The sequence below is a fragment of the Ovis aries genome, chromosome 17 (genome assembly GCF_016772045.2).
Source record: "Ovis aries strain OAR_USU_Benz2616 breed Rambouillet chromosome 17, ARS-UI_Ramb_v3.0, whole genome shotgun sequence".
NCBI lineage: Eukaryota > Metazoa > Chordata > Mammalia > Artiodactyla > Bovidae > Ovis > Ovis aries.
Window position 1 is genome coordinate 17,257,911 of NC_056070.1, and position 27,101 is coordinate 17,285,011.

Below are 27,101 nucleotides of genomic sequence, written 5' to 3' on the forward strand. Positions count from 1 at the left end.
ATTAGTCATAAAGCAAACAATAACAGACAAGAACCACAACACTTCAACAGTGAAATATCATTTCAGAAGAAGGTCAACTGAAGAAAGATTTCAGATTAATCCCTTGATAACAGATTTTTGTCAACCGGGGTATGTGACAGAATCAAAGAATAAGGCTTCTTTGAGCAGAGAGACACCATCTGCTTCCTGTTCCCAAGAGACAAGCTGAGAATGGTGATCTTGTAATTATTTTTAACTAATATTTTACATCTTTCATTCAAAATTTATTCTGTGTATACATTAGCACAATAGTACATCTACTCATCCATATATAAATTGAGTCTGTGTTCTCCCGCACCCTACCCCCAATGTTAAATAGGGATGTGCAATCAGAAACTTGAGAGATTTAATGCTCTTGGTAGCATTCAAAGTCAGACATCCAACTAAATTTTATAGAACACAGCTTGTTTTAGTATTTATGGCTATCGGGTTTTAGCTACTTACCATACCTTTAAATTGCTTTTCCTTACCTATTCAAATGACTATATAGTCTAGAAGCAACTGCTCAAGGGTAAAACACTAGTAGTTTCTGTTTCAGAGTGAGGTGGTTACAACGTAAACTGGTGTCAGAAAGAGACTGACTCAAAAAACTGAGGCTGTAAGTTGACTTGATGAGACACAGGCAACGGCAAGAGATGGTACCAAAATTCTAGGAGCTGACAGGCCCATAGGTAGCATAGGACTCCTAAAGCCTGGCAGAAAGGGACAGAAAAGAGTTGTTTCTATAAAGCAACATACCCACTCTACTGTCCATTGACTCCAGGAGTTTAAAACACCAGACTTGATGGAAATGCCACACAACATTTCCAGACTTACAATTCCCCGCATGCTTCTACTGTCCCTAACCAAAGCTGCAGGGGCACCTGAGGTTTTCCCACAGGGATTAAAACTAGGAGAACCGCAGGAACAGGAATTAGCTGGTATGAAAGATGTTACTGGGGTGATACAAACGTTCCAAGACCGGATTATGCTGGCAGTTACACAACTAAGTAAACTTACTAAAACTCTCTGAACTGTACACTTAAAACAGGTGAATTTTATGGTATATGAATTACACCTCAATAAAGCTATTAATGGTCATAACCTTTTTATTACACAAATTTAAGAGTTAACTTTTGGGAACTTCCAAACCAATGGTTGGTGACTTCCTAGGATGACGGTGACTAGGTGCTTACATGTTACATATACAAACAGTGACAACAGAACTAAGAAGCTAATTACCACTTGCTGCTTCCAGTCTTGTCCATGGAAGATGGTAACAACAAAATAGCAGACGGGACAAGGAGAGCGGAGATAGACACAGATCATAGGGAAATAAACAATGTGAAAGCCAGTCTTTTTATGTAGTTCTTTCTTTTAGATAGAAACTAGGACCTTGGAACTGACTTGTGCAAATGAATTGGGCTCAATCTCCCAACAAAGAAAGGTATGTATGTTCAAAAGATAAGGTTTCAGGTGCCCGACCCCTCCTGGGACCCGTGATGCAGAGGCAGCTGCAAGGAGCGACGTACGGTCGGGGTTGAGCCCCAAGTGAGCTGAGGGCTCGCGCTCTTCTGGCCCTCCCCTCCCGGGCCCGCCCCACTTGAAGAAATGAGTGGTGGATTGGCCCCAAGTAAAAGCACAGTGTATGTATCCAATTTGCCCTTTTCCCTGACCAACAATGACTTATATCGGATATTTTCCAAGTATGGCAAAGTTGTAAAGGTTACTATAATGAAAGATAAAGATACCAGGGGGAGTAAAGGGGTTGCATTTATTCTATTTTTGGATAAAGACTCTGCACAAAACTGTACCAGGGCAATAAACAACAAACAGTTATTTGGTAGAGTGATAAAAGCAAGCATTGCTATTGACAATGGAAGAGCAGCTGAGTTCATCCGAAGACGAAACTACTTTGATAAATCTAAGTGTTATGAATGTGGGGAAAGTGGACACTTAAGTTATGCCTGTCCCAAAAATATGCTTGGAGAACGTGAACCTCCAAAGAAGAAAGAGAAAAAGAAAAAAAAGAAAATTCCTGAGCCAGAAGAAGAAATTGAAGAAGTAGAAGAAAGTGAAGATGAAGGGGAAGATCCTGCTCTTGACAGCCTCAGTCAGGCCATAGCTTTCCAGCAAGCCAAAATTGAAGAAGAACAAAAAAAATGGAAACCCAGTTCAGGAGGTCCTTCAACAACAGATGATTCAAGACGCCCAAGGATAAAGAAAAGCACATACTTCAGTGATGAGGAGGAACTTAGTGATTAAAAATATAAATATATATATTATGTAAATATCATTAAAATTTAAGTCTTGGAGTACCAAGTTCCCTTGGGACTAAAAATTACTTTTGAATTTGAACATAAGAACACTTAGTACCAAATACTTTTTTACTTTAGATAGTTGATAGGAAATGGTAATTTTATAGTATCATGTTTATCTTGCATCAAGATTTGCTAATAATCATTAATCTTGAAAACAGTTCATTTGAATAAAAAAGGAAATGTAATACTATTATAACAATGCTATCCCAAGAAGAAAGTCAAAGTCGCTCAGTCCTGTCTGACTCTTTGTGACGCCATGGACTATACAGTCGCATGGAATTCTCCAGGCCAGAAATACTGGAGTGGAATTCTCCAGGCCAGAAATACTGGAGAAGATTCCCTTCTCCAGGGGATCTTCGCAACCCAGGCATCAAACCCAGGTCTCCCACAATGCAGGCGTATTCTTTACCAGCTGAGACAGAAAGATAGATAGTAAAAAGATTTGAGAAGTTCATTATAAAAGTTTATTCATGATTGGTTTATATAAGAACTTTTGAAATAAATTTCGTCTTTAAAATAAAAACTTCATAAAGACTGGAAAAAAAAAAAAACAAAAAAAAACAAAAGATAAGGTTTCAAACTATCTTCCAGTTAGAATACGCTTCTTCTATTAAGAGCAGAAAATTGGATTAAAGATTTACTGAGCATGGCCCCACCCACCAGAACAAGACTCAGTTCCCCCCTCAGTCAGTCTCTCCCATCAAGAAGCTTCCATAAGCCTCTTATCCTTATCCATCAGATGGCAGACAGAATGAAAACCACAATCACAGAAAACTAACCACATTGATCACATGGGCCACAGCCTTGTCTAGCTCAATGAGACTATGACCCATGTCCTGTAGGTTCACCCAAGACAGACAGGTCACGGTGGAGAGTTCTGACAAAATGTGGTTCACTGGAAAACAGAATGGCAAACCACTTCAGTATTCTTGCCTTGAGAACCCCATCAGTTCAGTTCAGTTGCTCAGTCGTGTTCAACTCTTTGCGACCCTGTGAGCCGCAGCACGCCAGACCTCCCTGTCCATCACCAACGCCCAGAGTTTACTCAATCTCATGTCCATCAAGTCAATGATGTCATCCAGCCATCTCAACCTCTGTCATCCCCTTCTCCCGCCTTCAATCTTTCCCAGCATCAGGATCTTTTCAAGTGAGTCAGCACTTCACATCAGGTGGCCAAAGTATTGGAGTTTCAGCTTCAACATCAGTCCTTCCAATAACACCAGGACTGATCTCCTTTAGGATGGACTGGCTGAATCTCCCTGTAGTCCAAGGGACTCTCAAGAGTCTTCTCCAACACCATAGTTCAAAAGCATCAATTCTCCGGTGCTCAGCTTTCTTTATAGTTCAACTCTCACCTCCATACATGACTACTGGAAAAATAATAGCCTTGGCTAGAAGGACCTTTGTTGGCAAAGTAATGTCTCTGCTTTTTAATATGCTGTCTAGGGTGGTCATAATTTTCCTTCCAAGCATCTTTTAATTTCATGGCTGCAGTCACCATCTGCAGTGATTCTGGAGCCCAAAAATATAAAGTCAGCCACTGTTTCCACTGTTTCCCCATCTATTTCCCATGAAGTGAGGGGACCAGATGCCAGGATCTTAGTTTTCTGAATGTTGAGTTTTAAGCCAACTTTTTCACTTTCCTCTTTCACTTTCATCAAGAGGCTCTTTAGTTCTTCTTCACTTTCGGCCATAAGGGTGGTGTCATCTGCATATCTGAGGTTATTGATATTTCTCCAGGAAATCTTGATTCCAGCTTGTGCTTAATCCAGCCCGGCATTTCTCATGATGTACTCTGCATAGAAGTTAAATAAGCAGGGTGACAATATACAGCCTTGACGTACTCCTTTCCTGATTTGGAACCAGTCTGTTGTTCCATGTCCAGTTCTAACTGTTACTTCCTGACCTGCATACAGTTTTCTCAAGAAGCAGGTCAGGTGGTCTGTATTCCCATCTCTTTAAGAATTGTCCACAGTTTGTTTTGATCCACACAGTCAAAGGCTTTGGCATACTCAATAAAGCAGAAGTAGATATTTTTCTGGAACTCTCTTGCTTTTTCGACGATCCAGCAGATGTTGGCAATTTGATCTCTGGCTCTTCTGCCTTTTCTAAAACCAGCTTGAACATCTGGAAGTTCATGGTTCACGTATTGCTGAAGCCTGGCTTGGAGAATTTTGAGAATTACTTTGCTAGTGTGTGAGATGAGTGCAATTGAGCGGTAGTTTCAGCATTCTTTGGCACTGCCTTTCTTTGGGATTGGAATGAAAACTGACCTTGCCCAGTCCTGTGGGCACTGCTGAGTTTTCCAAATTTGCTGGCATATTGAGTGCAGCGCTTTTACAGTATCATCTTTTAGGATTTGAAATAGCTCAACTGGAGTTCCATCACCTCCACTAGCTTTGTTCATAATGATGCTTCCTAAGGCCCACTTGACTTCACATTCCAGGATGTCTGGCTCTAGGTGAGTGATCACACCATCATGATTATCTAGGTTGTGAAGATCTTCTTTGTACAGTTCTGTGTATCCTTGCCACCTCTTCTTAATATCTTCTGCTTCTGTTAGGTCCATACCATTTCTGTCCTTTATTGTGCCCATCTTTGCATGAAATGTTCCCTTTAACTCCATGAGAACCCCATGAACAGTATCAAAAGACAAAAATATAGGACACTGAAAGATGAACTCCCTAGGTTGGTAGGTGCCCAAAATGCTACTGGAGATCAATGGAGAAAAAACTCCAGAAAGAATGAAGAGATGGAGCCAAAGCAAAAACTACACCCAGTTGTGGATGTGACTGGTGAGGGAAGTAAAGTCTGATGCTGTAAAGAGCAATATTGCATAGGAACCTGGAATGTTAGGTCCATGAATCAAGGCAAATTAGAAGTGGGAAACAGATGATGGCAAGAGTGAACATAGACATTCTAGGAATCAGCGAACTAAAACGGACTGGAATGGGTGAATTTAACTCAGATGACCATTATATCTACTACTGTGGGCAGGAATCCCTTAGAAGAAATGGAGTAGCCATGCATAGTCCAAAATGCAGTACTTGGATGCAATCTAAAAAACGACAGAATGATCTCTGTTTGTTTCCAGGGCAAACCATTCAATGTCACATTAGTCAAAGTCTACGCACCAACCATTAACGCTGAAGAAGCTGAAGTTGAATGGTTCTATGAAGACCTATAAGACCTTCTAGAACTAACACCCCAAAAAGATGTTCTTTTGCATTATAGGGGACTGGAATGCAAAAGTAGGACATCAAGAGATACCTGGAGTAACAGGCAAATTTGGCCTTGCAGTATGGAATGAAGCAGAGCAAAGGCTAACAGAGTTTTGCCAAGAGAACGCACTGGGCATAGCAAACACCCTCTTCCAACAACGTAAGAGAAGACTCTACACATGGACATCACCAGATGGTCAATACTGAAATCAGACTGATTATATTCTTTGCACCCAAAGATGGAGAAGTTCTATACAGTCAGCAAAAATAAGACCGGAAGCTGACTGTGGCTCAAATCATGAACTCTTTATTGCCAGATTCAGACTTAAATTGAAGAAAGTACTGACTGAAAACCACTAGACCATTCAGGTATGACCTAAATCAAATCCCTTATGATTATACAGTGGAAGTGACAAATAGATTCAAGGGATTAGATCTGACAGAGTGCCTGAAGAACTATGGATGGCAGTTCGTGACATTGTACAGGAGGCAGGGATCAAGACCATCCCCAAGAAAAACAAATGCAAAAAGGCAAAATGGTTGTGTGAGGAGGCCTTACAAATAGCTGTGAAAAGAAGAGAAGCAAAAGGTAAAGGAGAAAAGGAAAGATATCTGAATGCAGAGTTCCAAAGAATAGCAAGGAGAGATAAGAAAGCCTTCCTCAGTGATCAGTGGAAAGAAACAGAAAGACTAGAGATCTTTCCCACTAAAACAGGAAAGACTAGAGATTGCTTAAGAAAATTAGAGATACCAGGGGAACATTTCATGCAAAGATGGGCACAATAAAGGACAGAAATGGTATGGACCTAACAGAAGCAGAAGATATTAAGATGAGGTGGCAAGGATACACAGAACTGTACAAAGAAGATCTTCATGACCAGATAACCCATGTGATCACTTACCTAGAGCCAGACATCCTGGAATGTGAAGTCAAGTGGGCCTTAGGAAGCATCATTATGAACAAAGCTAGTGGAGGTGATAGAACTCCAGTTGAGCTATTTCAAATCCTAAAAGATGACACTGTGAAAGCGCTGCACTCAATATGCCAGCAAATTTGGAAAACTCAGCAGTGCCCACAGGACTGGGCAAGGTCAGTTTTCATTCCAATCCCAAAGAAAGGCAGTGCCAAAGAATGCTGAAACTACCGCACAATTGCACTCATCTCACGTGCTAGCAAAGTAATGCTCAAAATTCTCCAAGCCAAGCTTTAGCAGTATGTGAACTGTGAACTTCCAAATGTTCAGGCTGGATTTAGAAAAGGCAGAGGAGCCAGAGCTCAAATTGCCAACATCTTCTGGGTCATCGAAAAAGCAAGAGAGTTTCAGGAAAACATCTATTTCTGCTTCATTGAGTATGCCAAAGCCTTTGACTGTGTGGATCAAAACAAACTGTGGACAATTCTTAAAGAGATGGGAATACCAGACCACCTGACCTGCTTCTTGAGAAATCTGTATGCAGGTTAAGAAGCAATAGTTAGAACTAGACATGGAACAACAGACTGGTTCCAAATCGGGAAAGGAGTACATCAAAACTGTGTATTGTCACTTTGCCTGTTTAACTTATATGCAGAGTACATCATGAGAAATGCTGGACTGGATTAAGCACAAGCTGGAATCAAGATTTCCTGGAGAAATATCAATAACCTCAGATATGCAGATGACATGACATTTATGGCCGAAAGAGAAGAAGAACTAAAGAGCCTCTTGATGAAAGTGTAAGAGGAAAGTGAAAAAGTTGGCTTAAAACTCAACATTCAGAAAACTAAGATCCTGGCATCCGGTCCCCTCACTTCGTGGCAAATAGATGTGGAAATAGCGATAGACTTTATATTTTGGGGCTTCAAAATCACTGCAGATGGTGACCGCAGCCATGAAATGAGAAGATGTTTGCTCCTTGGAAGAAAAGCTATGACCACCCTAGACAGCATATTAAAATGCAGAGACATTACTTTGCCAACGAAGGTCCTTTTAGTCAAAGCTATGGTTTTTTAAGTAGTCATGTATGGATGTGAGAGTTGGACTATAAAGAAAGTTGAGTACCGAAGAATTGATGCTTTTGAACTGAGGTGTTAGAGAAGACTCTTGAGAGTCCCTTGGACTGCAGGGAGTTCCAACCAGTCCATTCTAAAGGAAATCAGTCCTGGGTGTTCATTGGAAGGACTGATATTGAAGCTGAAACACCAGAACTTTCCCACCTGATGCGAAGAGCTGACTCATTAGAAAAGACCCTGATGCTGGAAAAGATTGAAGGCGGGAGGAGAAGGGGATGACAGAGGATAAGATGGTTGGATGGTATCACCAACTCAATGGACATGACTTTGAGTAAGCTCTGGGATTTGGTGATGGACAGGGAAGCCTGGCGTGCTGCAGTCCATGGGGTCACGACTGAGCAACTAAACTGAAGTAAATAAGAACAGAACCTTAACTAAGACATTAAAGTCAATTCTGAGGGGGAAACTTTTGTGTAAAAGATGAGTATATGTGTGTCTTTATGTGTGTGTGTTTGCTTGAAATGTTTCAAGAAATTTGAAAAACATTAGCTTCAGTGCTTCCTGGATGATTCACAGGTCTTATGGATCTGACTGATAAAAACAAAGCAACTGAGAAGGTCCTCTAACGACTTTGCCACCTCACGTATTACTTTGGTGATCTTCCTAGTCAGGAGCCAAAGAAGATGCTGGTATTGAAAGCACCATAAGCAACACTATCCAAAGATGCTCCAGTTACCCCTCTATGGGGAAAAATATTGGACAGAGTTCATTTTGTCCTTCATTCCCACTTGTCACTCTAACACATTCATTTAAATACGGTAAAATGCTGGTGGGGTGGGTAGTTTTTTGGTTGTTTATTTTCCTATTTGTTTTTGTGTTCAACAAGCAGCATTATACAAGCACATATTCATAGAGAAGACAAATAATCTGGAGACAGCTGGCCAAGTCCCAGGAGTTTCAGCCCTTTGCACAAAGTCAATGAGAGATTTAGGAGAAGAAACCAAACAAGACTAGAGCAGGGAAAAACAGTTTTTCAGTAACAAGATGAAAGAAAATGACTAAATTTTCATTTTAAATAACTATACTTTCAACGTGGACATCTAGAAGAGGGCCGTGACTGAAAGACTAGGGAAAAGGCTCTGACAGTAACCTAGTAACAAAGTAACGCTACGGTTACAATGGGACAGAAATAGGTGGACAAATCCAAGAGAAATTTAGGGAGGAGACAAACCTGGACATTAGGGATTAGTAAAGGCAGGGGAGGTTATGGCAATGGAGACCGGGATGACTCTGCTGAGAATGGATGAAGATGTTACGATCTGGACCCTTAGTATCTAAGTAGTTTCCTATAACCTATATCCTATCTAAAGACACAAAAAGATCAAGAAAAAGGAGAGTCTGAAGCCAGGCTAAATCTGAATTCTTGGCTTCTGAGCAGTATCTTCAGAAGATGTGTTTATTCACCTTAAACCTTCCAGATTCAAATATCATTAAAATAAAAGGTAAAGGAACAGTTACAACTGTTACATGACTGTTATATAACTGCTTTAGGAAGAGTTACTAGATGGCCCCAACCTAATACAAAAGAGCCTGGTCTTGAAATAAGGGGTGTGTGTGTGTGAAACATTCCTTTAAACTTTCTTACAAGAGTAACCAAATGATTTATCTGTCCTTGATTCAACAGCATTCATTAACCACTACATAAGAAGAAAACTTCATCTGTAGTTGACTGGAAAATGAATGTCTATAGAAAAACTGCATAAATACAAAATTTGCATACATGTCAAAAAACTGTCTCACTGAATTTTTTACATCAGCAAATAGATAAACTGAAGTACAAAATACTCTTAGAAACCCATATTCCATTATCTTGTTTTTCAAAGATACTAAACAGTAAAATGACAAATATACATTATATATTTGATCAAGGTAGTATATTCTATATTATACATATTATTATATACATTATATTATATATATTATTATATATATTATATATAGAATATTACAGATTAAGTGTGTGTATACATACACACACTTTATATACATACACACACTTTACTAAGGATTTAAAATTTTTTTTAGAAGTATCTACTTTTAACTCATTTCAATACTCACAATAAAACTGGTGAAAGTGTTCCATTGTTGGTATACCAGGAACAAAGTTGTAGAGGTGAAACTTCAAAGCTTCACTCTTCAGTAAGCTATAAGCCATCTCTGTAAGATTGATTCCAACTATTGCATAAGAATACCTATGTCAGAAACATTACCAGTTATCCCAGCTAGCCAAATAGTTCATAAAGAAAATTTTAAACTATGCAAGGAATTAGTAAAATGTTACTCTGATTAATTTCTAACACAGTATTGATTTTAAAATAATTTCTACATATTAAGAAAGTAAACCAGAATTGATTAAACATTTTTGTTCTTTAGAGCCTACTGATTTTTTGGATCTAATCTAAAACATGAAAATAAAGCTCTGGTCACATGAATATCTAAAACCAAAATCCTTTTTAAAAAATCCAAGAGTACTACATACACCCTCATTGATTTCTAAAATACACTGGGTAATCTGATAGTTTCTCCATTATCAGGGTATTTATTTTTATGATGTAATACTGTTATCAATATAATGCTTTTACAAAGATAGGTATCACTGAAATATAAAAATAAATAATGATAAAGCTAATAATGGCAAAGAATCGGACACAACTTAGCAACTGAACAACAACAAAGCTAATAATGTCAATTTACATTTTACTTCACAAGTTTCAAGGTTATTTCTCATTTTCCTATTCCTATTTCAAACCTATTTCCCATTCTCATTTTCAAATCTTCCTCAGAAAAATTTTAAAAGGTCCTTATTTCCATTTTATAGATAAACTATATCTTGTGATAAAAAGAACTGAAATACATACAAAATTGGTTTATGATCACATATATTAAAATAATGTCATGCAATATTATTTATAACGTTCTTATTAACTAAAATAATCTAGAAAAATACCCTGAAATACTTTCAAATCCAGATCTTCTAATTAACTTAAATTCAAGAGTTTACAGTTTCTTTAATATATCCAGCTTACCCTAATTTTGGATGATTTGAACGGGAAAGAATCTGATGAGCTTCACTGGTATAATTTTCACTGAAATATCTGAAAAAGTTTAAGAAAAGTAACAAAATTAACATGCCATTCAAACTGAAGATACCCAGAAGCAATTTTAAAAGCTACTGTCAAAATGACAGTCCTATTGCCAAAAGTACCCCAATCTCCATCTCAAATCCTTTAGTGACTCTGAGATGCTTCTCAATCAAAACTTAATTCTGAGCCATCAGGCCTATCTAGTATAGGATATGGGTCCTTCGCTAGATTTTGAAGTATTTTGACAAAAAAATGATCCAACAAGAGATTTTTTAAATCTATCTTAAGGAAAATTTAGAGTTCTGTCTGTTCCACATTTCTTATAAAATAGTCGCTGTCCACCTCTTGGGACACTCCCTTTCACCTGAGTTCATTCCTTCTGTTGTGACTTGAGTCTGTACTGCTTAATGCCATTGTCAATGCAACCAGAAGAAAGTCAATAGCCTTCCTTTCGCTTAAAAACCGAACAAAAACAAAACCCTCCTTGATGAGTGGTATAACCAAACTACCGGCCATAAAACAGAAGTATTAGCAGGTACAGAAGAGAAATATATAAAGGTTCATACATCCTGTTGGTGTATACCAATGCATCCTCTTTTGAGTTCTTATAGACCAAATCTTATAGAGAAGTCAGAGCTAATTTTATATTTTCAACCATTTCTAGCACATCAATGGCCATCAAACAATGTATCTGGATCTCAGTCATTTTTCAAATTAGTAGCTACTAGCTCTAAATAGAATAAAAATATCTGCAAATTATTTAAAGGTCTATCAGAATCCCTTACCACAGAACTGAATCAAATCCTATTAAATTATTTAAGTTTTAAGCTAAATTATCTTCTGACAAGTGCTGAAAATCTTGATTTCTGAGGAAATGAGCCAAAAGCAAGGTTACTCAGCAACAGTTAAGGAAGGAAACTTTAGAAGAATGTATATCTAACTGAACTCCAATTATCTGTGTAGTTCACAAATACCAAGAAAAAAAGATGGACTTTAAAGGCTAAAAACAAAAGATCTACGTGTTCTGAACAATAATAAATTTTAAAATATTTTAGAGTTTTCCCAAGTGAAAACAAGCTGCATTTATTCTACTTAAATTCAAGTTTCTGTTTATCAAAGTGAAAAATTGGCAATCTCATTTTTTGTAATTATTATTATCATTATTTTTCAGACTTTTGTGCTTTAGTTTTGAAAAGTAGACATAAGGAACTTTCCTACTCATAAATTTAGGTATTACAGAAAATTAAATACTTCTGTTACTGGAAAAAACCTGTAAATATCAAAGCCCTACTATAACTTCTATTTTCCTCCCAAATAGTCTTATCCATATTGATCTAGACATTTTTTCTCAATATTAACATAAATTAGCTCAGTTTGGGGATTAATTCTTTCACAGTAACAATTATATGAACTTTGTTATGGTTAGGGTTCCCACCCTAGGCATTTTATAAGCCTATAAATCACTACTCAAGGACAGGCCCAAACACTAGAATATCTCCATGTGCACATTCATATCCATATTAATCTTCCAGGTTAATTTCTAAAATGAGTTGGTTATCAATTCTGATTTTATTTACATATTTTGAGATTTCACATATATGCCCAAGCATTAATATTAAAAAAGAAAAACAAGAGAGAATTCATATAGGCTCTGAAAGGTCAAGGATTTAGATCACTTGTCACAGATGGTGAAGAATAAGTATGAAGAGACTTTATTTTCATCTTGTGTGCTTGTATTTCCTAAAATGGAATCAGAGAGCCAAGAAGGAAGAGGCAAAAAGATAAAAAGAGTAGGAAAAGAGTACATACAATTCCTTAAATGGTATCAGAAAGGTAGGAAGAGAAAGAGGAAAAGTTGGTAAGTAAAGAAATCATACACACACACACACACACACACACACACACACACACAGACAAAGCATATGGCCAACATCTTCAAATTTTTGCCAGCATATTAGTAAATACTAATAGCACAGCAGCTACTAAAATTCAGAGATAATATGAAACAACCAAATTAATTCTTACTAAAACTTAACAAGATTGGAGATTACACGGAATTTCATTTAGAGAAGAAAAGAAAGTTTATTTTCACTTACACAAGATTGATTAATCCAAGTATGCCCATGCCTCTGAAGTCTGTTTTGGGATCATCACCCTGGAAACCAATGTCAGCCCACTGCTTGGAGATTCTAGCCTTCAACTTTTTCGTGGGCATTAGAAGATTCCAAAGCTGTATAAACATGCTTCCATATTACAAACAATAGTGATGCTCTTAATTACCAAGACATTTTCCTTCTTGCAGCTGACATACTGGTAAGCTGAATGCTTTCAATTAAACTACTTTTGTAGACAAATCACAGGCTCAACAAAGACTTTAGAGAATGTTTCAGTTATCCTAAAAAATGTAGCACACTTATTCCAACGTAAAAGATTGATATAAAGAACGACAGATTTTGAAAAGGTAACAAATACACAGAAATCTGAAACAATAAGATGGCTTTACTTACTCAGAAACACATATACACTGGACTTGGTAAACTGCTTCCTTAAGGAACACAGTCCTAGACACTTGGCCCTTGCCTCAAACACTATATTCTTAAGTAGGCTTTATTCTAATGGCGGGTGATTGGTCCCTAGTCAGAAGGAATACAAGTCTGAGATAGGGAGGGATCATGGAGAAACAATACCAATAACATTAAAACCTATATGATCATTATTTTTACAAATTTTCATAGTTTTAAAAGAAAAAAAGTATGACTTGTCTGTAAGTAAATATATTCCTCAAGACTGAGGATTTAAGAACAGCTATCAACTATTGGATAGCAACAAACTAATCAATGCAAACTAAAGTTTAAATTTAAAAAATCAGTCATTTTCCAAATCCAACACCACAAGTCATCAAACAAAACAGACTTACAAAAGTTGATAAGAAAGTTTGTGAAAACTTGCAAAACAGAAATACTTGCATTTTTTTTTTCCATTTCACTATCATTTCAGGCATTGTTGATAAAGGACTCCTAATGAAAGGAGTATCCTGTTACCTAGAATGAAATGTGAAGACTTTGTGACCTTACTGTAAGACAGGGTCAGGACTCTGGCCCTGAAGCTAAGACAGTCATCAGACTGGGTTTTCTCTGGTCTCTCCTCTCATCACTAACACAGGCACCTGCTCACCTTAGCGTCTCTCCATGAGCTCAGCAAGCATTTGATTAAGCCAAGAGTGAGGCCCACAACGACGTGGTGAGAGGCAAGGTAAGACCACTAGTACTCTACATTGACTCTGGGTAAATATCAAACTTCTGGGTTTCACTCCTGGGGATTGTGCTTTCATAGGCCAACGTGGAACTGTGGATTCTAAATGTTAAAACACTGGTTAACTTTAGTGAAGGTGGCCCTTAGACTGCACTTAAAGAGGCATGGATCTCCTCAGCCCCTGACCCTGCTGAGGAGAGGGTGTGAGGCTGGGTGATTCACTGCCAGCCACTGGCTCTTCACCTTTCAGTAAGTTTCATGATGAATCACAAAGATGAAAATTCCCCTGACTAAAAGGCGAGGACTTGGGTCTCACGCCTCTAAAGAGAAGATATGGTGTAGAGAGGGTCTGAAGTTATGGGAATAATGATGATGAGAAGGTTATAAAGAGCAGTCTAGCCTCAGTGAGTGCCAGGCACTAACTATACTAACACCTGAAACATAAAAACTCAACCCGCAGCAAAAGTCTTTTGAGCAGTTTTATTATCCTCTTTGCCAAAATCAAGTTTTAAAGTTTGGTGAAGTGCATATTTATACTCGTTCTGAAAACAAGGAAAAAGAGCTATTGTTTTTAAACTTGTCTCTTACTTAGATACTCTCTTACTGGAATGATGTTTCTTTCCACAGCACTTTAAGTTTATAACTAAACACCAGGTGCTCTGTGCTGTCTTCCCTAACTTTAAACATTAAAAAATACAATTAGAATAGATGCAGTGGATGGGCAGGTGACTCATTTTTGTTTCAGAACTGATCATTCTAAGACCTTCCTGAAGCAAATGACTTCATCTTCTCTAGGCCCCAGAACTAAACTCATCCCTCAAACAAAAGTACTAAAGTAGATGATTTGGAAAGCTTGCTCCAGGTCTAATCTCTCATTTTGGCACTGCACCGGCCTTATATACTTCTACCAGAAATAAAAAATAGGAAGGTTCTAAGTAAATTTCTTTACTCCCTTAATTTTTAAATCTATTGTGGCAATATTCAGCATGTTTCATAAATCCCCAAAGATCTGACATAATGATCTGAAAAGGGACCTCCATGTTCACAGTTTGAGAGGAAGCTGAAAAAATGCCTAATTTATATGAGAAATTCTATAAAACGTAGTGGGGGGAAAAAAGTCTGAAGCTTGTGGACTCATACTTCTCAGTTGAAAAGATCTCCCTTTTTAAGTGTATGATTTATTTCAGAATTTAAAAAACATTAAAATAAAATTTGAATATCTTATTGCTTCTTATCAGAAAATTACAAAAATAGTTAATGAAAAATCTTTCACCAGCATGATTACATTTTCTAAGAGGCAAAGAAATCAGATCCCTGTGTAAGCCTCTAGACGTCGCACACAGGCCTTACTATCTTAAGCCTGATTTATTTCCCAGTGTCACTCCAAAACAGAATGCCAAAAACTTACCTTGATAAGCAGCTTTTCATGTTGCAGGTTATCAGAATCATACGGCTTTTTTCTCACACTTTCTACATCCAAATAGAGCTGTTTGTAACCGGATATCTGTAGTAAGCATGCCTTCATGCAGATTTTAAAACTGAAAATGACAAAAATTATCATTTTTAAAAAACATACCTTCCTACCACAATAAAGTAACACCTTCCATAGCCTGTGGTTCATATGTCTATTTAGAAAGCAATTTTTAGTTTTCAGCTGCATACAATAAGCAACAAGAGCCTCTGAAAACACAAAACATACAAAGTATCACGTAGGATAAGATAGAACAAGGCCTAGAGAGAGAGCAAGATGCGTAGGAAAAGCAAACTCTGCAAACGGCAAAGTGTGCAAATCCTTCATTTGTTCACTTCTTTTCACATTTCCTCTGTACAATCTCACACATTTCCCAATTTTTATTGCTCAATATTAACAGCAGACCTGGTTTCCCAAGGATGAAACAACACACATCGGCATGACAGGTTCTCCCAGTTCTCCAAACACAACAGTTTATCTTCCCTGAAGAAGCATGCTCCTTCTCAACTCAAGTCTCTCAGTCTATCCATGGAATCACTAAGCTAGTTCCCCAAGCTAGAATGCTCTGAGTTCTGACACTCCTCTCCATCAAAAACACATCAAAAGGTCCCCAAGACCTTCTCCTTTCTGGCTCTGAAATGTCCTTTAAAGCCCCCATCATATATCTGTTTAACCTGGTATAGTTATGGCTTCATCGTCTCTTGTCCAGATGACTCAGTTTCTTGTTTTGTCTTTATCCCTTCTACCAGCCTCCTATATCCTCAAACTTACCCTCCATCTTCCTAAAATACATATCTGATCATGAAGCTTGTTCGCTTAAAAAAAAAAAAAAACAACAGAGGACAAATCCAAGTTTTTCAGTGTGGCGCGTGAGCCTTCTTGCAGCGTGTCTCTGACCTCGCACCCACTCGCTTCTCCAGCCTCTGCTCTGTGTCTATCCAACGCTCTGGCCGCAAAGGGCTCCCTCTTATTGCCAGATCCTCAAGGGCTCTGTGCCTTGCAGCCTCCTTCTCTGCATGCAATGTCCTCCCCGACCCACTCAATGAGGTTCAGCTCAAACGTTCCCTCTTCCGTGGAATTACCGGCACAGTTCCTGTACCTTTCCCTGTTTCTTCAATATCCATATAGAAAATACCAAATGAAGAAAAAATTGCTAAATATTTACTACCTCAATAAACTAATGTTGAGAACACAAAACTGGAATAAGTCAAGTCCTTCTCTTATGGAACTCAGAGTTCATCTGGGGAGGAGCAAGAGCAAATCAGTGACTACATGACAGTGGGTTAACTGTCTAACAGAGGACCTTCCTGGGGGAGGGTGGAGGAACTGCATTTCGAAAGACAAAGAAGGACACAGGTGCTGAAGTTACATTTAACTTTGGGAAAGTAATGGTAAGCCATTTTAGAGAAGGCAGATGATAAATTGGCAATAGTACTGGACTGGGACCCAGTGAGTGAGTGATGTCGCTCAGTCGTCTCCGACTTTTTGCGACCCCATGGATTGTAGCCTACCAGTCTCCTCTGTCCATGGGATTTTCCAGGCAAGAGTACTGGAGTGGGTTGCCATTTCCTCCTCCAGGGGATCTTCCCGACCCAGGGATCGAACCCAGGTCTCCCACATTGAAGCAGACACTTTACCGTCTAAGCCACCAGGGAAGTCCTGGGACCCAGAGATACTTGGACGATTTTCACAAACCTTTCACTTCTAATGTTTCACAACTTTGTGTGATCTTTAACCCCACAGGATGTAAGCACACGATAAGTGAGAATACTGTAAAAACACACACCTGGCATCCTTCTCAGGGTTAATATTCTTTTCCTTCATTATATCTTCTACACATCTGTCCACTTCACTCTGAACAACAAGTGTAGCTTTCTGTAAAACCTATTTGTGTGAAAGAAAGCTGTATGAGAAAAATCTTATAGCTGGGGAAAAAAAGGAATATTTTCAAAAGGGCAAATGTGCTGTCTTTTTATTACTGAGTTCTAAAAAGTTCTTTACTGGATATAAGTCCTTAATCAAATATATGTGCTGTTTCTCTGTGGCTTGCAAATTCATTTCTCAAAGGCGTTTTTGATAACTAGTTTTTATTGTGATGAAGTCTAATTTTTCGATTTTCTTCTTAAATGGTAATGCTATGTCTTCTCTAAAAGAAACTTCTGCTTAACCCATGGTAGAAGATGTATATTCTCCTATGGTTTCTTTGAGAAGGCTTAACATTTTAAATATAGGTCTAAAGTCCATACCTAATTAATTTTCACAGGAAGAGAGTGATAGGAGCCGCCCCACCTCCCACCCTCCCAATTTGGTTCCAGGTGTCCCTGCACATTACTGGTTTTCCAATACTTTGCTGATCTCACTGAATTGCTTTAGTATTCTTTTTAAAAATTACATATGGCCTATTTCTGTTCTCTCATCTGTTATATTTATCTCTTTGCCTAGAAAGTCTTGGAAGTCAGACAGTATGTCTTTTAACTTTGTTCTTTGAGAAGACTATTTGGGCTATACTAGGTCCCATAAAACTCTGTATCAACTTTAAATGAGCTTGCCACTCCCTTCAAAAATAACTTGCTGGGATTCTGACTGGAATTGCACTGAATCCACAAGTCAGTTTGGGGATTGGCATCATAACAATATTGACTCTTCTAATCGATGAATACAGTATATCTTTCCATTTTAAGTTTTCCCAGGAAAAGGAGTTGTAATGTGGAAGTCTTACACAGCTTTCATTAAATTTATCCCTGAGTATATGCTACTGTAAGTGGAATTATTCTCTTTTTTGTTTCTAAGATGTTTATCTTAACATATAGAAATATACTATGTCCTATGACATTGCTAAATTCATTTACTAATAATGCTAGCAATTTTTAGATTTCTTAGGATTTTCTATACTCATAAACTATGCCATCTGTTAATAAAGACAGTTTATTTCTTTTCACTCATTATGTCTTAGATTTATTTTCTTTGCCTTACTACACTGCTTAGGTCTTCCAGCACAATGCTGGATAAAAGGAGAGTAAACATCCTCATTTTTTCCCAACTGAGCATGCAAAGCATTCAATATTTCAGTGTTGTATATCATGCCAGCCTTTAATATGATGATGAAGTTCCTTTTATTCCTAGTTAGTTGACTGTTTTTGATCATGAATGGGTATTAAGTTCTGTCACAACAGTTTTTTAAATATCTACTGAAATGACCATATTTTTCTGATTTACTTTGTTAATGTAGCAAGTTACAGTCACTGACTTTGAAAACATTATTTTTATATATTACTGCTTCCATATTAACATCTCTAGTCTTAAAACAATCATGTGGATATTAATACCTTCCTTTTACAATGAGTAACTTGCACAAAGTCAAAGAAAGTGACAGAATCTGAACTTAGACTTTTTTCATAGAAATAAAAAAGTAGAGCAAGTTAATGGAAATATCACAAAATCAGAAATCAATTTTACTCTACAAAGTATGGATAAATGAAGTAGACAAATGAGATACAAAACACACCATAAATTGTATGTCTAAACTGATAGGACTTTGCCCATTAGCTTATTGACAAGTTTACACTAGATTTAAAACTTTAAGAAAACAAAGCTCCTGTAATTTAATTCAGTAAGTATTTAACCACCCACTTGTTGACCATTTCTTTTTAGTATGCTCTTGAAAACACAATTAGCAATTTTCAAATAATAAAATCTTAAGAATACAATTTTAATGTGTAGTTCTCTAGTGAACTTTAGTAGCCAGTAAAGGAGATAAAAGATAACGAACATTTTATTTTCTTTAAACTTGCAACTACTACCTTAAAGCTTCCAGACATTCCACCTCAGCCCACCTTACCTCTTACATCTCCAGATGCCTGTTTATAATTACATTAGATTTTGTTCTTTACTTCCTGTTTCGTATCCCAAAGACCCTGATGGAATGTTGACCATATAGCAATCACACAAATCTTTGCTCAAGGATTTGACCAAGGCTCTAGAATTCTTAAAAAGTAATGTCTTACATACAGTCTCACTTAATTCGGGCATAATTTTACAACACATGAAATCCCACTAGCAAATTCCATGACTCAAAATGTTAAAATCAATTTTAGTAATAATAGTTACACAGACAGATCTGTGAAAGAGAGTTCCCCGTTCCAGAATCTGTCCAGATGTTCATCCACAATTTATGACGCTGTTACTTCATAAAACAGTGTTCCACGTTATTAAGGGAACTATATGGGTGGATAGGTACAAACACATTTTTAGAATCAGCAATTTGGTAACACTCTAGATCCCTACAGTCTCATTAAAGAAGGAGAGAAAGAGATTCTGAACAAAATAGGATTCTGTAAGATTCTGAAAAAAAAAAAAGGTAGGACTCTGCACTGCTCCCCACCACAATATTCATTCATGTATGAATTATACTGACCATTTATAAATAAAAGACTCTATCAGTAAAGCACCTATTTTATAGGTCACTCTGCAACATTAAACAGTGTCCATTTTCTTTCTGGCATGAATCAGGAACTCATATCAGTATCATCAGACACTAGTAGCAAGTCAACATTGTTTGACCCTAAACTCTAGATCCACATTGTACATCACGACCAAATACAAACATATATGAATATCTAAAAAAGTTATAGATGGATAGTGACAGCGAAGTAGCTCAGTCGTGTCGGACTCTGCGACCCCATGGACTATAACACGCCAGGCTTGCCTGTCCATCACCAACTCCTGAAGCTTACTCAAACTCATGTCCATCGAGTCGGTGATGGCATCCAACCATCTCATCCTCTGTCATCCTCTTCTCTTCCCACCTTCAATCTTTCCCAGCATCAGGATCTTTTCAAATGAGTCAGTTCTTTACATCAGGTGGCCAAAGTATTGGAGCTTCAGCTTCAGCATCAGTCCTTCCAATGAATATTCAGGACTGATTTCCTTTAGGATGGACTGGTCGGATCTCCTTGCAGTCCAAGGGACTCTCAAGAGTCTTCTCCAACACCACAGTTCAAAAGCATCAATTCTTCAGCGCTCAGCTTTCTTTATAGTCCAACTCTAACATCCATATATGACTACTGGAAAAACCATAGCTTTGACTAGAAAGACCTTTGTTGGCAAAGTAATGTCTCTGCTTTCTAATATGCTATCTAGGTTGGTCATAGCTTTTCTTCCCAGGAGCAAGCATCTTTTAATTTCATGGCTGTAATCACCACCTGCAGTGATTTTGGAGCTCAAAAAAGTAGTCTCTCACTGTTTCCCCATCTATTTGCCATGAAGTGATGGAACCAGATGCCATGACCTTAGTTTTCTGAATGCTGAGTTTTAAGCCAATTTTTTCACTCTCCTCTTTCACTTTCATCAAGAGGCTATTTAATTCTTCTTTGCTTTCAGCCATAAGGATGATATCATCTGCGTATCTGAGGTTACTGGTATTTCTCCAGGCAATCTTGATTCCAGCTTGTGCTTCCTCCAGCCCGGCATTTCACATGATGTACTTTGCACATAAGTTAAATAAGCAGAGTGACAATATACAGCCTTGACGTACTCCTTTCCCGATCTGGGACCAGTCTATTGTTCCATGCCCAGTTCTAACTGTTGCTTCTTGACCTGCATATAGATTTCTCAGGAGGCAGGTCAGGTGGTCTCTTCTTCCCATCTCTTTAAGAATTTTCCAGTTTGTTGTGATCTACTATGTTATTCAAACAAGAGTCTAGGTGACCCACACTCTACCTCTGCCACACCAATAAATCTATATTCAGAGGAAAAAACTGTGAACGACTATAGAGAAATATAGCATGTGTTAGACTGAATAATCAGCCCCTATTTTTCATTCCCATGTAACTGAATTATATACCCACATGTCTAACATGGGTTTATGGTGAGCAGAATGTGTTTCTCCATCCCTTGACTTGGGCTTGGCCACGTAACTTATTCTAGGCATGTTAATGACACAGGACACAAGAAAACTTAAAATATGTTTGTGTGGTTGGAGCTCCAACGATTCACTATGAATCAATCTGGATTCTTTTCAATCTGGATCCCAGAATGAGATAACTGGAACAGACCTGAACTTGGCACCAGCTTGTGGAAGAGCCTGTCCAGTCGGCCCACAGATATATGAGCAAGAAATAACTAACTTTGGTATATGTCACTGAGATTTTTATAAGTCTGTTACACAGAAGACTCTTAAAATAAGAGTCCCTTGGAATGCAAGGAGATCAAGGCAGTCAATCCTAAGGGAAATCAACCCTGAATATTCATTGGAAGGACTGATGCTGAAGCTCGAATACTTTGGCCACCTGATGTGAAGAGCCAACTCACTGGAAAAGACTCTGATGCTGGGAAAGAGTGAAGACAAGATGAGAAGTGGGTGGCAGAGGATGATGGTTGGATAGCATCATTGACTCGATGGACATGAATTTGAGCAAACTGTGGAGATAGTGGAGGACTGAGGAGCCTGGTGTGCTACCGTCCATGAGGTGACAAAGAGTTGGACATTAGCAACTAAACAACAATACAGCAGTAGCTGACTAATCAATAGCATGAGTAATAAAATGTGACTTATTTTGGACTAAAAGGTTTTCTACTGAAAACCCAAGTAACTATCCAAACCTATCCTAAGGACACAGTCTATGAGAAGGCTTTCCCCCTAAACACTTTGCTTTCCCACAGGTTATCAAGTTTTGAGGTAAAATAAACAAGCAAAACCTCAGAACAGAACAAATTATTCAAATACTTCTTTGTGACAAGTATTGTACGCTTCCCCCCTCCTCACACACACACAAAGAGAAAAAAGTGTTTTTAAAAATAGAATACTACTTCTTAAGTGGGAAAACTTCACACAATACTCTTTACAGCAAAGACTCTTCTAGTAGTACACTAAAAATAATTAACTCTAAAACTGAGACATTCTTTTAAAGAAAAAGTATCTCCAAGTTAATTTTCTAGTATTATTACCTTGATATGATCCTACCTTATTCTTGGAGTATGTCAAGGAATTTTCTGAAAAGAAGCAGAAGAATATTATTACTTAAACACTGTTTGTGAATTACTCTATAAACAAATATTATAAATACCGAGAAAATAACAAATTATTTTAATAGCTCTAGATGATACAATAATTTTTACATGTTTTCCTTATCAAGAGGTACTTTGCTCTCTTCAGAGAAGTCAAAAGGGCAACTCTTAAGATCAAGCAAGAATTTAAGTCAGTCAGAAAGCTCTGAAAAATCTTAGGAAGTAATTAAACTTCAGTCATCTAGATGCCCTGAGGTTCCCTCCCGGACTATCTGCCATTCTTGGTCTTGGCTACCAGCACCCACCCTTCAAATCTAACAGGGGTGGATTTCTTAGTTGAAGTGCACTTGTTCAACACAAAAGAGGTTTTGGTTAAGTCATGATTTTCCCATTTAACATCTCGAACATGAAGTGCAGTCCATCCCTGGTCTGCCTTACTCTGGTCAAAGAGAAATGACCTCAGTCACACTTCTCACTCATCTGTGTTCTAATTTAATATTTTCAATTTAGCATGGAAAGCTGATCAATTTTAGAAGGTTCTAGACCAGCACTGTTCAACAGAAATATAATGCAAGCCCAAATGTGAATCATGTATGTTCACATTTAACATTTACATCTTAGCATTTTCTAGTAGCCATATAAGAGTAACAGAAACTGATAAAAGTAACATTAATATATTTTAACTCAATGATCCAAAATATTATCACTTCAACATACAATGAATATAAACAATTATTAGTGAGACACCTTTACATTCTTTGTTCACATAGTCTTTGAAATCCAGCATAATTTTATACCTCTGCACATCTCAATTCAAACCAGTCACATTTCAAGTGTTCAACAGCCACGTGTGGCTATTGGCTACACAGTATGACAGAGCAGATTTCCAGTCTAATGACCTTTCTTAGGGATTACCAGATTGTTCTTTCATGAACTGCTGAGAGACTAAGACTGAAGGATGCTGAATGTAAAAACGGATCTCCTTTACTCAAGTGAGTATTACCAAGGGGTGATAGTAGCAGAGAGATTTTTTTTTCCTAGAAAGAAGGTTGCAAGCATAATCTAAGATACAACTGATGAATTAAACAATTGTTTCTTTTTCCATAAAATCAGTTTTAGAGTTAGAAGGATTCAAAGATCATGAAACAGATTAAGTGATTTGATCATGATACGCAAGAGCATCTGTCACTATCAGTACTGAGAAAAACAGAATCTTATTCGTTCCTAATCATTCTTTTTTGAAAACCATTACCTATCCTGTGCGTCCTTTGTGCACCTACATAGGTGTCAAAAATTCGCTGCAATTCACACTTTCCAGTCATTTGTCGTAAGAGCCATTTCATCCAAAATCGAAAAAAGTGCCCATAGAAGAACTCCCACAAAGCAATAAACATTTTTTTTCCCCTGCAAAAAGAAATATGACAGGTTTAATGACCCTAAATTCGATTTTTTAAACGGGAAAAATCAGTTTATCCAACTCATTGAATCCCAAATTATATTGTTAATCCATCATGTCTGTTTTGTAGTAGTGTTAGGCATCTAAGAAAACAATGACAGGTGTAATATACGCCATTTATACTAATTAAATGATGCTGGTAAAACGGTCTATTTACCTCTTTTAAACAACTAACTGTAAAAATCAAACTATTTACTTAGATTCAAGCTCTCGGTTCACTATTTAATTTCTTAGAGAATAGGGATCAACAGCCCAAGAACGAAAGAACCTCAGCTAAGCAACGATTAAATCAAGTACAGCGTATATCAGAATTGTTTGTATAAGGAACAATTCTTCTTAACCCCGTGGATAACTGTTACATGTATCCTAGTCAGGTGATCCCAGCAGACAAAAACACTACATACAGCTTACAAATTGAAGTACAAAAGTTGAACACGGAGTAGATCACACCCTGGCTAACTGCTGATTTTCCATTCAACAGGTGAAGGGCAGAAATACTAAAAAGAGTGATAAACTACACCTTCGATAAAACTTAATCTTTATGCCCTAAGAAAAAAATCTTCGGTTCTTAAATGAAGCGGGGTCGGGTAAACGCAAGTCAGGAGGAGTTACTTAAAAACTAAAGAAAAAGCTCATCTCCTTCCTGGCTTAAATATTCCCACCGATACATCGTCTCCCGAGGGATTGTCAAATTCGAAATCCTCTCAAGTCAGCGCAGAATCTGTGCAATCAGAGAGGGGCTGAACTGTGACTTTAAAAAGAATCCATCTGGTCCGCGCTCATCAGAACAAAAGAAGCCGAACTGCCAAGCAGAGGGAACGCCAGCCTCGCGGCGCCTAAGCTCCCCAGCCCTTTGGGGGTCGCTGCGCCGCCGAAGCCCCCTCCCGGAGTCTGGCCGAACCCAGCTCGCGCCCTGCCCGCGAAGTGGGAGGGAACGGCTCGCACAAAGCACCGCCGGCCCGGACGCCCACTGGACTTTCCGCAGGGCGCCACAGGGCTCGCGCGCCTCCAGCGAAGCCGCACCCAAGCAGCACCGGGCGAGAGGAAACAAACAGCAGCCACCTCAAGGGAGCGGAAGAACTAGGAGGAGCTGGAGCTGCCTCGGTTTCCCCAACTGCAAACTGCCGGCAACGGAAACGACGCTACTAGCCGTGCGCTCCCTGCAAGCACCGCGACCCGGAAGTCGGGGAGCGAAGCGGTGGGAACGCCTTCCCCAGGACACTGCCCGTCCCCGCCCCGCCCCACCGGCTTCTCCGATTGGCCCGAAATCCACCAATCGCGATCTCTGAAAGAATGACGCGCTTAGGGGCCCCGTCGCGCGTGCTCGGATGCTGGAGACGCCCGACAGTTGCCCTGACAACGGCTACCTCGCGGCGTGTCCCGCGTCAAAGATAGGTCTTTGTCAGAGCGGCTCTGAAGACTTCGCTCTCCTTCAACTTCAGGTCAGCTGCACAAGTTCAAACCGTATACTACTCCTAGATTCCAAGCACTGGAGAAGCGATGTGCTTTGTGTAACTTTCATAGCGCCAAGGTTAAAAAAGCACTTTCACCTATATTTAGTCTTAACTTTGTGAAGTAACTAGCACTTTATGGATGAGGAAACGGAATTTATGTTGAATGACTTGCCCATGGCCACTAGCAGGAAGATGAGGAGAGCCCTGTACTCTGAATAAAGAAGTTTAGACCTTGTCCTTTCATGATAAATATCTAATCGTCAATTCATAGGACATTTATCCCTTAACTGGTGTTTATTTTTTCTTGAAAAAGTAATTTATGTACATGATTGTTTTTTTAAAATCCAACCTCAGACAATGTATTCATTAAGCAATCTGTTCATTGGCTGTTATGCACCAGGCAGTATTCCAAAAGGGAGTCATACACCAAATAAATGCAAACATTTAATATGTCAGGTGGTACTAAAGTAAAAGGGTATTAGGGAAAGGAAGGAGTGTTTTTACATACAGTGTAATCAGGGCAGTCTCCGTGTTACGGTGCCACTTGAGTAGTGATCTAAGGGAAGTAAGAGAGGGAGAGAATCTGGAGGAAGAGTATTCTAGACATTAGAATAGCAAATGCGAAGGGCTTGAATCAGGAGCGTACTTCATAAGTTGGAGGAATAGCAAAAGGGCAGTATGGCTGGAGAAGAAAGACTAAGGGGAGAGTAAAATATAAGTACAAAGGACAACTTATATTGAAAAATGACTTTTACCTACCCATGCACAACTCCTGGTCCCTCAGCCCCTTGCTCGAAAGCAACCAGTATTAGTTTTTTATACCTTCAGGGGTATTCTATGAAAATGTGTGTGTGTGTGTGTGTGTGTGTATATATATATATATCTATATATATATATATATATATAGAGAGAGAGAGAGAGAGAGACAGGTATATATGATATTCCCTCCCTCCATCTCATTGTTAACACAGATTGAAGCAGCAGTACACACTGTTCCACACCTCAACCACATTTGTTTAAAAAGTGCTAATTGTAAAACAGTAGACATGTGAAGGGTGCATAAGTCATCATCCCTGACCCGTAGAAGCAACCAACTTGGTAATGAAATCTGGACATATACTATAATAATAAAACATAGACTCAGGTCTTGAAAGGAACTTAAAGATCATCTCAATGAATATTTTTTTTTATTGTACATAAAAAATATTCAAAAGGCAAAGTTACACAGCCAATCTGGCAAATTAAGATCTAGAAACAAACTTCTATTTCAGGGTTCTAGTATTACATAATACCTTCATATACTAGAGAGTGGGTAATTCTGTAGTGCAATTATATAATTCTTTTATGTTTTCAAGGTGCTACACTGAGTGGGGGAGGGGCAGAGAGGAACTCTTCTTGAATTGTCTCCATGCTGCCTGTTAGCCCATGTCCGTCTAGGTTTTTCTCCGGAAGAGGAGAATGCTCACCCGTTTGGTCAGAACTCAGGAAGTTGATTGAAATGATTTATTGGACACTGTCCATTATAACGCCTTGTGCATATGATTTCCTTGTCTGCCACAAATTCATTTGCTTGTAACTAGGAGAAGGCAATGGCACCCCACTCCAGTACTCTTGCCTGGAAAATCCAATGGATGGAGGAGCCTGGTAGGCTGCAGTCCATGGGGTCGCTAAGAGTCGAACACGACTGAGCTACTTCACTTTCACTTTCATGCATTGGAGAAGGAAATGGCAACCCACTCCAGTATTCTTGCCTGGAGAATCCCAGGGATG

At 38.4% G+C, this 27,101-nt stretch overlaps 2 protein-coding genes across 3 annotated transcripts in view; one reads left to right on the plus strand and one right to left on the minus strand.

Annotated features, from left to right (window-relative positions):
* The window catches only part of ELMOD2 (ELMO domain containing 2), a 29,587-nt gene extending 4,525 nt beyond the window's left edge, over positions 1–25,062 (minus strand). Inside the window, exons 1-8 of one of the 2 annotated variants that reach the window (XM_004017237.5) lie at positions 24,940–25,062; positions 23,674–23,825; positions 22,378–22,406; positions 17,203–17,300; positions 15,354–15,483; positions 12,790–12,923; positions 10,637–10,705; positions 9,669–9,802 (exon numbers count right to left, since the gene is read on the minus strand). In XM_004017237.5, the coding sequence (XP_004017286.1) occupies positions 9,669–9,802; positions 10,637–10,705; positions 12,790–12,923; positions 15,354–15,483; positions 17,203–17,300; positions 22,378–22,406; positions 23,674–23,815 (736 nt within the window). In that variant the 5' untranslated portion in view covers positions 23,816–23,825; positions 24,940–25,062. Of the gene's footprint in view, positions 1–9,668; positions 9,803–10,636; positions 10,706–12,789; positions 12,924–15,353; positions 15,484–17,202; positions 17,301–22,377; positions 22,407–23,673; positions 23,826–24,281; positions 24,849–24,939 lie in introns of those variants that run through there. The other variant, XM_042234324.2, reaches the window with a different exon arrangement.
* On the plus strand, positions 1,558–2,778 carry LOC114108788 (zinc finger CCHC-type and RNA-binding motif-containing protein 1-like). Its single transcript, XM_042234325.2, has one exon. It carries the CDS (start codon positions 1,630–1,632, stop codon positions 2,281–2,283), a length of 654 nt encoding a protein of 217 aa, XP_042090259.1. The 5' UTR covers positions 1,558–1,629; the 3' UTR covers positions 2,284–2,778.
* Positions 25,063–27,101: the final 2,039 nt, after the last annotated feature.